Here is a 16,579-nt window from a genome sequence, read left to right as displayed (position 1 = left end):
CAAAATTGTTTTAGCAATTCAAAACTAAAAAGCATTACACAAAGAGTCTTCTAAGAATTACCATTTTGATTTAAAGATGATTTTAGAGCCATTTGAAAAGGATGTGACTTTTACAGCCTTGGAGACAATGTTTTTTCTTTATCCAGAACAGACACAATTGCTGCTGGGAAATTAACTTCTATAACATTCAGACACATTCTTTTCTGGAAAGATATTTTGTAAAGTCTTGCTACATGTCCAATGGAATGTCTTATAAACTGCAGTCCTGTGAACAGCAAACAATTACAATAAAATAAACTTAAATATTATTTCAAAGGTGGTTGCTTGGAATAGTGATTGTTACTTTTGATCCCAGGTGTTGTTAGCATTGAATGAAAATTTTAAAAGGCTAATGATTTACTGTAATAATGATATTTTTTACCATGAGTTTCCTGAGCATTTTACTTTTCAGGAGCCATGTTGTGTAAATTTAGGTAGCTGGTAAGTCCTTCCATTTGGAAAACTCTAAACGTAATTATTCGAGAGTAGAGGTTTGTTACTGTTATTGTTTTATAAATGATCAGTTACTTAAAACAAACAGTTTGCTCTGAAGCTCTTTATTTTTTTCTGCCCTCCTTATTCTTTCTTAGACTGAGAATGAAGATAGTTACTGTATTACATATATATACTTTCATGTGAATGTACTGATATTATAAAAGAACTAAAAGTCACTTCTAATGCTTCAGAGCTAAATTCTGTGTTTGACTACCACAATTCATGCTTGAGTCTTAAACATGCATTTCCAAAATTTTCATCTAAGTGCTTCACAGTTTCCTCTTGACAGCAGTATATTCAGAAATTATCAGTAGTCTACAAGAGGCAGTCAAGAAACAATCTTTACTTATCTTAAAATGGCTATAAATATGCACTGTAAAGTAGAGGATTGCACTGGGTGTAAAACTGCCAAAGGGGATGATGCACCTGTTCTGCACCCTGGGTCAAGGTCAGACCATGGGCTTGCAGGTGGGCCCAGCTGGGCAGGTGGCACAGGGAGCTGGAGCCCAGCCCTGATGTGGCCTGGCTTGGACAGGGGCTGATGAGCCTCGGGGAGATGTGGGGATATGAGGCTGAAGCAGGTGGGGGAGCTCTGGGGGTCTGGCCAAGGGTAGACATGCCTCGGGGTGCCCTGACAAAAGCTGGCAAAGGCTTACATGGCTTTTTCCTAGTTATTGGTCTGAGAAGTTGCATGTCTTGACGAAAAGTGGTAAATAGTTCTGCTTAAAAAAAAAAAAAAAAAAAAAAAAATTGTGATTTCAAAGCTCTTTCCATAAATTCCTGTGATTTGGATCTTTCCACTGCCATTGCAGTAAAATCAAAACTAAAATATCTCTGGCTTTCCAGTTTGCATTGACTCCTGAGAGGTTTAATAAAAATAAATCATTTGATTGTCTCATTTTTCCTCCTAGTCTGGAAATCATAAATCTGTGATTTTCTTGAGACAGGGTCTAACAGATCACTGCATAGTTACAGAATTTAGCATTTCAAAAAGTTCTGGGCTGCTGTAGCTCTAGCATCCCCTCCTTGCAGAAATATTTGTATCTGCCAGGCTCACTGACTGCAGGAAAATGCTTGTATATAAAAATCCAACAGAAAGAAGCAAAAAAATAACCTGTAGTACAACAAAATGGAGGAGTCTTGGTTTTTCTGCAAAGCTACTCAAGCTTTGCAATTCTCTGCAAAATAGGTGTTTTGTTCTCAAGTTTTTTATTAGGAACTATTTTCCAATACTGGGAATTTTAAAATCAACCATTTTCACCATCCTCTTCCTGTAAAAAGACTCTACACATATTATAAACATTGCTGTGAATAATTTTTAAAGAAATTCACTCTTCGGTGCAACCTGATAGACCTAAAAGTCTCCAAAGAGCACCTTCTGCAATATTGATTTATAACTTGTATTCCCCAAAACTAAAATATACTTGGTGCAAAGTTTGACAATCAGTAATAAAGCTGTTAATTAACAGAAGCATCATCTCTGACCATACTTCCATCTTGCCCCAGATGAGTCAACTTTCAGTTTTGAATTCTTGAAGTTCTTATTTTTAGGCACCTTGAATTTTGAGTGTCTGTCTTCAGGACGGTAAGGATGTAACTTTTGAGTGCTTTCTGTCCAGAGAGGCTTGTGGACCCATTGAATTTCACAGGGATTCTTGCTTAGAATTTCCTAGAGTTCAGTTTCCAAGATATGTGATTCTGCTACATTTGTGTTAAAATGATTTGTATTCACACATTTTTTTATTTCCTCAAGGGATTCTGAATTTTCGACTCACTGATTTTTATTTTTTTTTCCTACAAAGTGGAACATGAAGGGGGAAAATGAACATGCATAATGAAGCTGATCTAAAACCATAGGGGGGAGTTCTTGATATCTCCCGTAGCAATGTACATACTGCTCTGCATTGGTATTAAATTTCATTGCCTAAAAAGATATCACCATATACCAGTACCAGTCTGCTTCTCAAATGAATGGTCAAAAGCATATAAATAATAAAAGTATTAGATATCATTCTGTTAGGATCATTTGATGATATATGTATTCATCATTGTCTGAAGGGAGCAGAGAAAGTGGAGCCCTGATGTTGCCTTTAGCAGCAGTGTAGGAGTGAGTGCTCTTATTCATTGCAATAGAATAGCCGAGTTAGGTAAAGCCAACAGAAGAGTTGCACTGGAAGTATCATCATCATTGCTGAAGTGAAGCAAATAAGATTTGTGAGTTTTTAAATTATTTATTGACATTTGTGGCACAATATTTTATGAAATAATATTGTTTATTATCCAATGAGATTTGGGGTAGAAAAATGCTCTTAGCAAATGTTTCAGTCCCATGTTTAGTACCAGTGAGTGAAATAATAAGAGTGTATCTTCAAAAATAAAAACAGCAAGGCAACTGAAGTATAAAGATCTCCGCATTCTCACCAGTAGCAAAACTTTCTGTGACTGGAAGAGGGTCATAGACAGCTGGATCAAAGACAAGGTAGTTCAGAACTTCTCTTCACTATTTATCCTGTTCGTTGAAGCTTCCAACCAACAATTACCTGTGTACTATTGATATAAGTAGTTTTCCATTACTGGCAGTCCAGACAGGTCCTTGTAGCTAAGCTTCAAATCAATTCAAAGGTTTTTTGTTCCAGTAGTTCTTTATGTTGAGTATTCTTCTCATTTGAACATTTGTGCAAAAACTGGTAGTGATCTACATCTAGATTATTATTTTATGAGATAGAATATTCATCTCCAAAATTGTTAAACTTGAGGATTAGTATGTTATCCTAAGAACATTTAATCTGGCACAAAATTTCTTGTTATACTGCCTACATGGAGAATACATTCATAAAGCATTAGAAATTCTGAATTTCAATTAAAAATTACAGTGTTCATGTTAGTTCATTAGGTTTGTATCTAGTGTGGATTATTTGGATGTGTATACCTTTCTGTTGCTGCTGAAATTATTAGTGGCCTCATAAGCTAAAGTACTGTGATGTAAAATACAAAGCATGTTGTCAACATTGTCCTTATTGTGTATGTGCAGATGAAGAATTCTTGAAGCTTTTAATGGGGTCGTCTTTTTTTTTTTTTTTAATCTACCCACAGTTGTAATAACAGACTTTAGATACTACACAAGGCAAGTGCAAAAGGGCAGCAATGTTCACAGTGGACAGTAAAATAATAATATATGTAAACTGTAGCATAGATGTACATCCAGGACATGAAGAAATCTTTCCCTGGATTGTGAGAGTAAAGCACATGTAATTTACAGAGTCTGTTGCATTGGAGATTTAAAGGAAAAAGATTTCTTAAACTAGGTCATAGCCCACTGAAGAAGGGAAAGGTGGAAAGGAGGTCACATAGCACTTATGATGGCTGGGGAACAGTTAATGTCCTTTAATTTCTGGCAGCTATTTACTCTCTCCACAGTAGAGGAATGTGTTTTTACACCTGCAGCCAGGAGTTAAAAATGGAGTACAGTTGCCATTAGCAATTAGAGATTTTTGTCTGTTATCTGTTAATATAAATTCACATCAACAGTAATGACAACTGCCTGTCACCTACTTAGGGGAACAGCAGAGAAGCAAAAGGGCCGGGGGTATACTGTACAACAGAAAAATGTGTCCAAAAAGTCGGTCAGATTAGCAAAACAGTGAGGAATAGTGGACTAGACAAATTTCTGCCAGGAATGAGTCAGGGGAAGAGGCTCAGCAGCTGCCTTTTGGGGTCCCCTTCCTGTCCCATATCTCCCATTCCCATGTCTTCTTTCCAGCAGCCCCTCAGTCTCTGAAGCCAATGGCCTTTATGTGGTACTGTAGAAGTGCAAAGCCACTCTGCCCACAGCTTCGCATTGTCTCCTGACTCTAAGCTTGAGTACAATGCCAGCATTTAACACATTCAAAGTCTTCCAATGCTTTTATTTTAATTACTATAAAATTATCATGACACAACGTTGCATAAAAGTTGGAAGAAATTAAACTCAGTTACTCAAGTTGTTGTATTCAGTCACACGTGGTGTGAGCTGACTGCTCCATGGGGGCTCCCCATTGGATTATCAGGGCAGTGCCCCATAGCCAGGGCCCACCCCACCACTCAGCTGGGAGCAGAGCAGCCAGGGAGCCTTTGGACAACTGCAACCCCATGCATTGGGCACCTCTCTGGGGACGGGCTGAGGGCAGGCCAGGACTTTAGCCTGCAGACTGGGGATCAAGATTAGGCCCAGTGAGGTGCATCAGTGACAGACATGGACCTGGGGTGGGCAAGCAGGGCTACCCTGAGCACTGTCTGGGGCCTCTCCCCATGTACACCAGTGTCTTGGACCTGAGACCCACTGACAGGCCTCCAAAACAGGGGAATGTGGTCCAGGACCTTACGCCTCCTTGATTTTTATCAAGTTGGGGTTAATGTAGCATGACTGGAGGCTGGGCAATCAGTAATCTGAATATGTTAGCATTATATATATAAAAAGATGCCAAATTTGGTGAAAGTTATGATTAGCCAGGCTCATATATTCGGTGTCTTTCAAGTAGCAGTACTTGTTTGAGATCTTCTGCCACAGATCTGTACAATTTCTAACTTGATATTTTGTGCAGTAGTTTAAAAATACCTTCCTCATTGAAAGCAATTTTTTGTGGCTGTGATAAAGAAAGCAATCCTTTAAGCCACTTATCCTAAGAGAATCCAAGGAAATAGCTAACAAATGTTTTATTGTGACAGTTGATTACTTATTTAAGATCAGAGAGATACTATGATATCCTAAATCTTCACCACTACTCATCAGGAGATTTTAAACTTAACATCATAGATACACCAGAACTAAAAAGTGGGATAGCTGATAATGTGTTACACTCATCTTCATTTGGCTCGAATGTATTTAAACATATGTTTTTATCTTTGTTTTTTAGTAGCCAAGGATGTCAACATTTTTTTTGATGAGCTAGAAGGTGTGAACAGCCCTTCCAAAGATGATGATTCCCTGCTTCACCATGGTAACTTGACCAGTACTTCTGATGATGCCAGCAGGTTGGAAGTGGTGGGAGAGGTAAGACAGAAAGTTATTAAAATAATGTTCACTATAAAAAGGGAATAAATGTGATTTCATTCAAAATCTCATTTTCTACAAGAGAAGATTTCCCTTATCTTAATCCATCTGGAGTATGGATGAAGGAGAAGCACTTGTAAATCTCATGGAAGGTGCTAGGTGTCACATACACAACAATTTCCAATCAAGTAAAGAGCAGAACAGACTTGATGCATAATGTTGATTCATAGGACATACCAAGGAAGAATCATCGTTCAGCACATAGTCCCTTTTAAATTATGTTATAATACAGGCAAAGCACTGTAGGCTCGAGCATGAAAATTTGGGCCTTTCTGTGTCTTTTGGGCAGAAGGGAATGTGATACCTTTTAACTGTTCTAACTGCCTATGAATGCTGTGCCTACTTCAGGGAGTGAGGAGACCATGGACTCATCCCTGGCTCTAAGACCTCCTTTCACCTGCTTAAGGCGAGTGACCACAACCAGACTACTTGGAGTGGTTACCTTCCAGCTGTGCCTGAGGATTTTTGGCAAAGTGCTGGTTGGCACAGATTAGAACTGGAAGATGCCATGCTAACAACTAAGAAGAATGGAAGACCATAGGATATTGTTTAAGCCTCTGCCCCAAGTCTTTTGTTTAGTATCTTAGAAGGCATAGTTACAGACAGTGACTTTTCCAGGAACTAGAGTGTTTTGTAGATTATGTAGGTTAAATAGGTTGTACCAAAAGTAATGCATCCTATTTATTTCCATGGAAACTACAACTGATACAGAGAGCACAATAAGACTATTTGATGGAGCAATTTTTCTTGTACTAGAAATTCAGCCCACAGAGAGTTACACTCCTAGAATGTTTAGACAGATAATTAGAGTGACAAAATTCATTCCACTGAGAGATGTGTTTGACCTTGCTCACAATTTCTTCTTCCCCTTCCCTCACTGCTCTTTCACAGCCTCCCCTACAACCTACAAAGGGCCCTCTTTACCTGCTTGAATTATAATACAGTAACCTGGCATGATATTTATGTGTAGCTTTTTGTGATCATGTACCATGCGGTCTCTAACTAAAGGGCAGGGTTGAAAAGCACACAACTTTTGCATATTAAAGAGGAAAAGTGAGCAGAAAATGATCAGGAAGAGAAGTGATGAGAAGTTGCTTCATTCAGACAGAAATGAGGTCTAAGCAAACTAAAAATCATGTTTTTCTTTGTGTGCATTGATCAGAGAACAGTAGGAACTAGATGTATAGTTACAAATCTAAATCTTGGGACATACTGTTACTAGAATTTTGAAACTTTGTTTTGACTGAAGCTTCATTTTCTGAGAATTAGAGTTGCAACAGAAAGAAGGAGAAAATGATTTAAGATCTACGCTTTTTCTTCATCTATTCTGCCTTTCCTTCTATAGTGTATTAAATAAGCCTTCTGTATTTAAGGAAGTTAGAATGATGAAACTTTTAAAAAAAAATGATTTCTACTTAAAATAACGTATATGTTCTTGAGATTCCAGCTGATATAAATAGTTTTGAAATTAAAACTGCAAAAGTCGCCCATACACTCTTCACTTTAAACTCAAAGTCTAATGATATTTGGGTCTGGTGTTACTAACATTGTGCAGAATAGTGTTTGTTTTAACAATCTTTTGTATAAATTGGAACTTGCACTATTATGGCAGAAAAAAAGTTATTCATATTGCACATAAGAACTCTGATGTTCTTTATGGCACCTCTGATACCCTGTGCAGTTTCAGTTTAGTTGTCTTGTATTTAACTCAGTTCATGTTAACTACGTTTCTTTTTTCCTTCAAATTCCTGTCTTCTTCAGTGACCTTTTTTTTTTTTTTTTAAGGAAAAGTGAATTTTGAAGTCATGACAGAGGGAAAGGAGAGGCAATGTCTGGAAAGCATGAATACCAAGGTGGCAGAAAAGTCTCTGTTTGGAATAGCGCAAATCTAGAATGCTGAGGCTGATGCAAAAAGCCCTGCAGCTGCTGTTTCCTAACACTGATAAGCTAATTTGAGTGTCTCTATATCATGTAAGACATTTGCACCCTCAGAGTTCTTGCAACAAGTTCACTCTATAAATCCTCCTTACAGGCTATAACAGGGAGACAGCAAGTGTACCTTCTTGGAGCCCATACCAGTCTACTAGAGTTTATCACTCTGAATTTTTCATACAGAATTTCTAAAATGAAAACTACTTCCAAGTGACAATGTTGTCAAAGCTACCCTTCTGGAAGAAAAATGACAATACTGGAGTTGGGATGGTTTTACAGATCCAAGAGAAAGTAATTGTCTCAGGCAGTCATACTTATTGAGAAATTAGTCCTACAGGATAAATAACTTATCTTAATCTCTTAGGCATCCTTTAATTGTAAGATTCTACATGCACTGATAAGTCAGTGTAGGCTAAATGAATTTCTTTCAGAGAAAAGTGAAACATAGGAAGCCAGAGGGCAAATCTGTTTTTCCAATGGATTCACTGTTCTTTGTGGAGAAAGATACATTCCTTGTGTTGAAGTCTGAGCTGCTCTCTATTACCATTTTAGTTCCAATCAAGAGTGTAAATTTGAAGTGAATCTCTCAATAGGCCCTACCCATGCTTTGGATTGTACTGCAGAGTTCAAACGTGGATCTTTCCTGGATGCAAATAAATTGTGAGATGTACTTGAGCTGATATCAGCTAGAGAGTCTTTGGAACAACACTGGAGTGGGCCCAAAGTAAACCCTCAGTCCTACATGGTGTGTAGAGCAGGCCCTCAGTACAGATTGTCCTCTACTCTATGGATACATCCCCACTGCCCTCCTTCATATGCTAGAATACACATGGTGTCTATAGGACGTGCAGAACTGGAAGAACAGTAGGAGGCTTAGAAACCAGAGCAGAACCCACTGCCTCTGAATCTTCTGCTGCACTGTTCTTTTATTTAAATGCTCTGCTTGGTTTTTCGTGTCTTCTCAACATCATTTATAGAAAAAAAAAAACGACTGTGTTTCCTGAGCTGTTTTCATATTTAATATGCTGTGAAAAATACTTCTGATATCCTGATACTATCATTTGTCAGTATTATATGCAGTATAGATATAAATGGTTTATTGCTGTTATTTCCTTAGGGCTTACGTCTTTTTTCTTGCCTTCATTTTCACCTTCTTAAAGAACAGCTCCCACTATATCAAGTCTGTATTAAGCTGTGTCAGGAGTCAGGCAGGCACTGCAGTGAAGGAATGTTAGAAGAATTCCCCTTTCTTCTTTCAGTAAATTGGGTGTACCAAGGGGATGGTACATTTGGATGCTTTCATTGTTTTTTCCATTTAAAGAAAATGCTCACTGAGAATCATGTAGTAAGTTTACATTTAACTCCTTGAATTGGATTTTTCTTTTCTTTTCTTTTCTTTTCTTTTCTTTTCTTTTCTTTTCTTTTCTTTTCTTTTCTTTTCTTTTCTTTTCTTTTCTTTTCTTTTCTTTTCTTTTCTTTTCTTTTCTTTTCTTTTCTTTTCTTTTCTTTTCTTTTCTTTTCTCTTCTTTCTCTCTCTTCTCTTCTCTTCTCTTCTCTTCTCTTCTCTTCTCTTCTCTTCTCTTCTCTTCTCTTCTCTTCTCTTCTCTTCTCTTCTCTTCTCTTCTCTTCTCTTCTCTTCTCTTCTCTTCTCTTCTCTTCTCTTCTCTTCTCTTCTCTTCTCCTTCTCCTCTCCTCTCCTCTCCTCTCCTCTCCTCTCCTCTCCTCTCCTCTCCTCTCCTCTCCTCTCCTCTCTCTCCTCTCCTCTCCTCTCCTCTCCTCTCCTCTCCTCTCCTCCTCTCCTCTCCTCTCCTCTCCTCTCCTCTCTCCTCTCCTCTCCTCTCCTCTCCTCTCCTCTCTCTCCTCTCCTCTCCTCTCCTCTCCTCTCCTCTCCTCTCCTCTCCTCTCCTCTCCTCTCCTCCTCCTCTCCTCTCCTCTCCTCTCCTCTCCTCTCCTCTCCTCTCCTCTCCTCTCCTCTCCTCTCCTCTCCTCTCCTCTCCTCTCCTCTCCTCTCCTCTCCTCTCCTCTCCTCTCCTCTCCTCTCCTCTCCTCTCCTCTCCTCCTCTCCTCTCCTCTCCTCTCCTCTCCTCTCCTCCTCTGTTTTCTAAGAATCAATTGACCTATCAGTATTATTAACACTTTTTTTGTAACTGAAGTTAAAGAGCAATTCTCCTAATTGAAAGTATTCTGAAAATTTCCTATTTCTCCTATAAGTGAAAGGCAATTTAGTGGATTTGTTTTTTTTTTTTTTTCTGGGATTGGATCATATATTATAGAGCATGGCTTTTTATGGCAGGAATAATTGAGAAAATTCTAGAAAGAGAAAGAGGAATTAGCCTAACTCTCCCTTCAGCTTGAAGTCAACTCATCTTGATGCCCCCTGAAGTCCCTACCCATTATCCCTCTCTGAGGGAGAGCTGTTTGTTTTCACATATCATTTACTGTATCCATTACTTCAACAAAATGCTCTAAACTCACCAGCTGCCACACAGTTTCAATTTGGGTGAAGGAAAAAATTTAATCCCTGGGCAAAATTCGTATTGTGTGGAAGTAGTGTTTAGTTGTGAGGAGAAGCTTCAGAGGACTTCATCTCGTGAATTTCTAAAACAGACCAGAAGTTTGCCTCTTGGATCTCATTAGAAGGACCCACTTGACCTCTTATTAACAGCATTTTCTTTCTCTCTGAGCAAAAATTTGGACAGGCACATTCTTTGATGGAAATAATCAAGAAATACTACTTATTCCTTTTATGTATCACTAGACCAAACACTGGGAATTACGTTCAAATATATATTGTGGGTTACCTAAGCTTTTCCATAAGCCAAGAAAATTCTGAGTTATGAGTGAGGAAGGCACAAGGCTCTGTCCTGTGAAGCAGAGGAGCTACTGTAATCACAAAGCAAGGAGAAACTTCTCAACAAATTTAGTGTTTCTCAGTACAGTTAATGTTCAAGCCATTCATAATTCTTCTCGGGTGTACATAGACATTCCACTACACTAAGTTCTTTTATATTCAGATTTCACTTACACTGTTTTCTGCTCTTTTTTTAATGCAAAAAGTTATTCCCAATTTTCTAAAGGGTAGTGGGAGAAGAATGTTGACTTGCATTCTCTGTTCTCTCCTATCCCATACCTACCTACATGGCCAAACTTCTACCAAAGAAGACCTCCTGGTTTTGAAATGGGGAAATTTGTACTTCTTTCAGACAACCTCAGAGGCACTGTATGTAAAGTACATGAAAACTTGGACATCTTGTCACAATTCCTTATCTTTCAAGTATTACTGAAAACTTGATGCAAACGCTGATGCAACAACTATCAAAGCAAATTAACATTACTGAATTGCTTGAATTTCTCTTTACAGGAAGTACCTGATAAAAACAAAGCCAATGGATTGTATTTTAGAGATGGAAAATGTCGGATTGACTACATCCTGGTATACAGAAAATCCAATCCACAGACAGAAAAGAGGGAAGTATTTGAAAGAAACATCAGGGCAGAAGGAATTCAAATGGAAAAAGAGGTAAAGGAGTTTCCCTGAAGAAAAAAAAAAAAGCTTTGAACTTTTAAATCTGTGCAGAATGTGAATTGTGTTTACTCTGAAACCCCTTTGCACTGTTGTAGTAGTGGAAAAAAATGCTTTTAAGCATGACTAAATATAGACTACTTATTGCCAGAGCAGCAGGAAAGCATAGCCTAAAGGAAAATCAGACACATGGACTGAAGTCCAAAACAGGCCATTAGAGTCATCTTTTTCAATCTTATGCACAAGTAGGCCATAGAATTTCATCCTCTGAGTTGTGCAAATAGAGAAAACAAATGCTGGTTTTGGATGGCCTAAATTCTACTCAGTGCAGTGCTCACTTCTGCATGTACATTTCTTACCTGTTCCATTCATTGATGAGGATCTTGGTACTTGTTTCAGAGGCATATCAAGACCCCTGCCTTCGTGTTCTTGTCAGCTAAGGTGTAGGGTCTTAGGAGATATTTTGGTAATTTGAAAACTGACTACAATCTCCCTTGTAGTCCTAATCATAAACATTAAAATAATTGAAAAGCCTGAATGAATTTCCTATGTCAATGTTATTTCTAACACAATGTCCTAAAACAGTGAATCATTTATGGACAGGAGTGTAAAATGAATGTAAACTGCTTAAAAACGTATTGATAAGATATGCAAAATTTTTTGCCTAGGCTTTTTTTTTTCTTAAATTTAAATATACTTTCTTGAGCATATTTAAATGGGACTTAAGTCTCATTTCCATGCAGGATAGGTATACTGAATACTTAGTTTTACTATAAATTGATCAACTTGTACCTGTGTTGGTACTCATTGTTGGCCTGCCGCTGATGCAAGTGGTACAGGAATTTTCAGGTTACAGACATTCATAAACTGTTTAAATGCTGCACATTATCTCCCCTTCTGTCACTGAAAGTTTGGTACATGTGTAGATATTCTGCCTGTGTGCTTAAAAGGCATTCTTCTTTGCAGAACACTGGAATAAGAAATGGAAGCTGTTTCTCTCCACTATAATTAAAATGTTTCTTATTGTTACATTTTTTATAATGAACCTGGTACTGATAGATATTAAGTGCATGTCACTGATTACGTCAAAGAGTTGCCCTAAATTATTCCTTCAGATAATCTGGATGGTAGCATCTTTGGTGCTGAAGTTGTTACTGGGTGTCTTAAATGACAGCCTTTGCTTCTTTGTTATATATGCTTCCCATAAAAATGCCAGTGATTGAAAGAGTTGCAAAACAAGATCTGAGAACATGGGAATGCTGCTGTGGTTGTACATCTTCAAAAATATCTGAAGTTTGGGAAGTGTAGAGAATGAATGTGAAATAAATTCTCCGTGTTGCTACATCTAACAGTTTTGAACAATTCTTGCTATATTGTGATTTTTTTCAGTTCTTGCCTTTTACTGTGGTGAAAGTTATGAGATCCCTTTATATTTTAAGTATTATGAAACTTACAGCATTCTACACAAAGAACTTTTTCAACTTAACGATTTAAGTGCTTACAAGTAGACTTTCCTTGTGCCTTTCATTTATTTGGAGTTTCCTGCTTGGGCTGCATGAATACTCTGCCCATTTGATTATTCATTTCAGTTTCTATTATGCTACTGACATGGAATTTGATTTCTTATTAACCTCATCTGGCCTTGGTGTGATTTCTTGCTGGCATCAGTAATTGTACATTTTCTAAACTAAGAGTGATCCATATGAGGCTGTGCTCATCAATCATCACTCAGGATAATGTTTTTAAAATCTAGGATGCCAGTATTTTAAAACTTATGACTCTTACCTAAAATTAAACTCTAGCATGTATACTTTATGATCACTTTAGTTTCTAAATTGAATTATAATCCTGAAAGAAAAAAGTACATCCTTGGTACACCCTCTCTTCCTTCTTGCTGAGTAACAACTGTGCTGCGTAACACTTAGATTTTAGCTGTGTGGTGTGATTGGTTAATGCCTGGATTATTTCCCATGATTTTCTACTTCTCCTTTTTGGTGAGACTGCTAATTGTGTAGGGTTTCAGTTCTGGAATATTTTAACAGTAGATGTGTTTTCTAATTGTTGTTCATATTAGATATATTGTTTCCACTGGAAAACTTTGCTCACAGAAAAAATGAGAGGATTGTTTGTCTCTATGACCAGGGAGCGTATACAGAAACAACAGGTTGTTACTGCTAGACTGAGAGAAATATTTTTACATGCCGTGAATTTGTGTGGTGGTAGGTTCTTTCTTCTTTGGGTACTGGCAGTCCATATATTGACATTTGATCATGTTAGTCCTGTTTTCAATTTGCAGTCAGAGATGGGAAACTTAGACCTCTTCACAATGCAGTTTTGAAGCCACATTCCTCAGAAACACTGCAATAAAAGAATAATGCATTGCAGTGACTAGCTGACAAGCATAACACAGCAAAATACCCAGGAAATGGTGGGTGCAGAGAGATAAATGTTTACTTAACTTCATGGAATGAAAAAGTGAATCTGAAATGAATGAATGAATGTTGAGATAACTTGAGGCACAACATCAGAATCGTGTAGCTGAGAAAGGTCTGAACAGATATGTTTCTGACTGTAGAAAATTATTATAACTTTTTACCAGTACTGCTCAATTTCACATTGAGCAATAAACAAATTCACATTCAGATTCTTCAGCTATATCACACTATTCTCCAATGCAAGTTATGGTGGTTTTTATGCTTTGTGTAACCAGTACTAAAGAATAAGGGTTTTTTTGGCAAGGAACCCATCACTGAATTAATAAAGATGTAGAAAACAGAGGTCTAAGAGTGAATGGATAACCTAAGAGAGCAGCATATTTCATTTTCTGACCCTTCTCCCTGCTTTTCAGTGTTTACTCTATCTGTTAGTAAACATTGACACAAGAGAGGTAAATAAATATGATATCCTGGCTCTGGGATTCTTGATGACCACAATGTTTAAATTCTTTAATACTCTTTGAAATAGACTTGTGTATTGAGTAAAATGAAGAATCAATCTTCAAAGGAAGCAAGTTCTCATTAGAGTTGAGGTATCAATAGCAATGCCTGTTTGCAGGCATAGATACTTTCTCTAAACATTACATAGGACCAATGCCTGCCAGAGGTGACTGGCAATGGTTAACTGGAGGTATGACATAAATGTCTACATTCTGAGTGTATGGTTCATATTCATCCAAATCTTGAATAGCCCTAAGATCAGCCTATTGACTCCAAGAAAAATACACTTATCACTTTCATATAAAGAGAAAATGCATATTGAATCTATCATTCCAAATGCAGCGTTCATCCCTCTGAGATAGTAAAAACCCAGCATTTTTCTGGAAACTTTATCGTTTCAAGAGAAAATGAAGACTAAGAATTACATTGGGCGTATTTCATTTTTCACAGGTATAAAGATTTATAAATACAGTGCAAATGCAAGGAAGATGTAGCGTGCTGCTAGAAAGAAATCTGTATAAAATTGGATTTCTAATTCTTAAAAGAAAAAGATCATCTTAGGTTTAAGTAAGTACTGCACATACATGGGTAGAAAATAGCTGTACAGGAATAGACCACTTTTAATTTGAGCTTGGCATGTTTTTGTGTGCTGTGTTGTTTTTTTTTTTTTAATTTTGCTTCTTATGACTTCACTAAACTACTCATACAGTGCTATGAAAAGTACTAAATATGTTTTGCTTCACATTTTGTCTCAGATGTTCCATTTATAAGTTGGAGGTTGATTTGATACAAACTTTATTTGAAAAAACATTGGGCATATTGGTAGAAACTGATAGGTAGAAATTTGGAAAGAGAAACTATTAACTAGTGAAAGAAATATTCAGGCCCTATATTTTATATATTTTACATATTTTTGTATATTAATTTTTCCATGTAGAAGTAATGAACTGCTTTAAAGCATTCCTTTCTGACCTAACAAGCAAGTCTCCTGACAGTTACTGAATGTTTCTGGAACTAGTTTACAATATTTCATGGAAGGCAGTCCTTTGGGCTGCTGCCTCCACATCATCATTGCATATCCCAGCTGTAAGACATTAGGTGGTGTGTTTTTCAAGAATAATGCAAACTGTATGTTTTTTCTGTTGCATGCCTGGTTAAAAATTTAAACATTGCCACTATAAGTGTCAAGCTGTCACCAGTGTGTCCCAAATTGCATTTGCTCCCTGCCTCAAGCAGTAGCTGACATTTTTGGGGCAACACCTGGCTGATATGCAGCTGGTATATACAATAGGTGTTCTCTAAAGAAATAAAGAAAGATGAGAAGGGGAAAGGAAAGTTCAGCGTAAGCTTCACTCTTGTTATAAGTATCTACTAGCAGGAATATTCTTAACCAGAAACTTAAGAATACTGGTTAATACTAGTTAATTAAGAAATTACTTTTCCAGTATTTGATATAATGGAATTACTGGATAATATTATTTCATGGCTTTTCATGTTAGGAGGAGATGTGCATTAGTTCATGTTGACATAGTATGAGATCTGTAAAGCAGTTTCTCTTGATGTGGCTGTACCTTTGCGCTAATGGAACAGGACTTTAGGAGTTCAAACCATGTATTCAGTAAGAGGCATATATTTAGTAGCAACTTGGAGCCTGATTTAGAATGATGAATGTTGAGAGAAATTACAGATGACAGAAAGAGCACACAATATAGTATCTCCATGACTCTTGACTCGTCCCTGAGTGTAAAACCAAAATAGACTTATGACTATGTCGAAGTGAGGTAAAAGTTAGAAATAGCGAGTAGGAAAAAAACCCAAGATCTTCAAGGACTAAAACTTCAAATATAGTTATGCTCAAAAAGTGATGATGCAAATATGAGATGTTATAATCAACAGCTGTTCTTCTTGAGTACAGTCAAATATTAGCATCTTTCATTCTGGGAGAAATGACATCTACTACCTTTTTTTTTTTCTTTTTTTTCTTAGTACTGCAGAGCCAAAACAATTACGTCAAACTGCTCTGCTTTTTTTCTGGTTTGTGCCCCATCACTGCAATTGTTCACAAGAATCCTGTTATGTAAATGTTGTTGCTGATTGTGGTTCATAGGCAGAAAAGAACTAGGCTGACTTCCAGCCCTCAAGTGGCATTTGCAGAGCTCAGTTAGGAGAGGTGTTTTATAAAGTTAGCTTATGTAATTTGTCTCTCTGAGGAGCAGTGTGCATAAAAAAATCGCTGCCTTCTGAGTGACTATAAGTTTCTATTTCGGCTTTGATTTCAGTACATTCAATTATTGTAAAGACAAAACTTTGTAAGTAATTTATTGCCGCTGTGGATATTAACTTAATCAAGACATGCGGTTTATAACAGATTGCTCAGCCAGTGTCCAGGTTACTACCTGAAGCTTGCCAGGGTAGTTTATGGGATAGTCAGGAGCAGGGTGCAGATGAGGAGAATAGCTCAACTAGGTAATCCTTTTTCCTAGTTGTCATTTTTCTTTCATCTTCAGATCCCTTCCTTCAAGTTGACTTTACTCTGCACATACCAAAACCCCCGATCTACTAGAG

The 16,579-nt window shown here is 37.3% G+C and overlaps 1 protein-coding gene across 1 annotated transcript in view; it reads left to right on the top strand.

The window, feature by feature from the left end:
- Positions 1-16,579, top strand: part of ANO4 (anoctamin 4) — a gene marked incomplete at both ends in the record, with an annotated part of 109,713 nt that overhangs the window by 13,740 nt on the left and 79,394 nt on the right. The window contains 2 exons of the mRNA XM_079541842.1: positions 5,427-5,563; positions 10,917-11,075. Of these exons, the coding sequence (XP_079397968.1) occupies positions 5,427-5,563; positions 10,917-11,075 (296 nt within the window). The remainder of the gene's footprint in view (positions 1-5,426; positions 5,564-10,916; positions 11,076-16,579) is intronic.

Source organism: Tetrao urogallus, assembly GCF_951394365.1.
Source record: "Tetrao urogallus genome assembly, chromosome: 1".
Lineage (NCBI taxonomy): Eukaryota > Metazoa > Chordata > Aves > Galliformes > Phasianidae > Tetrao > Tetrao urogallus.
This window is presented reverse-complemented; position numbering and strand designations above follow the sequence as displayed.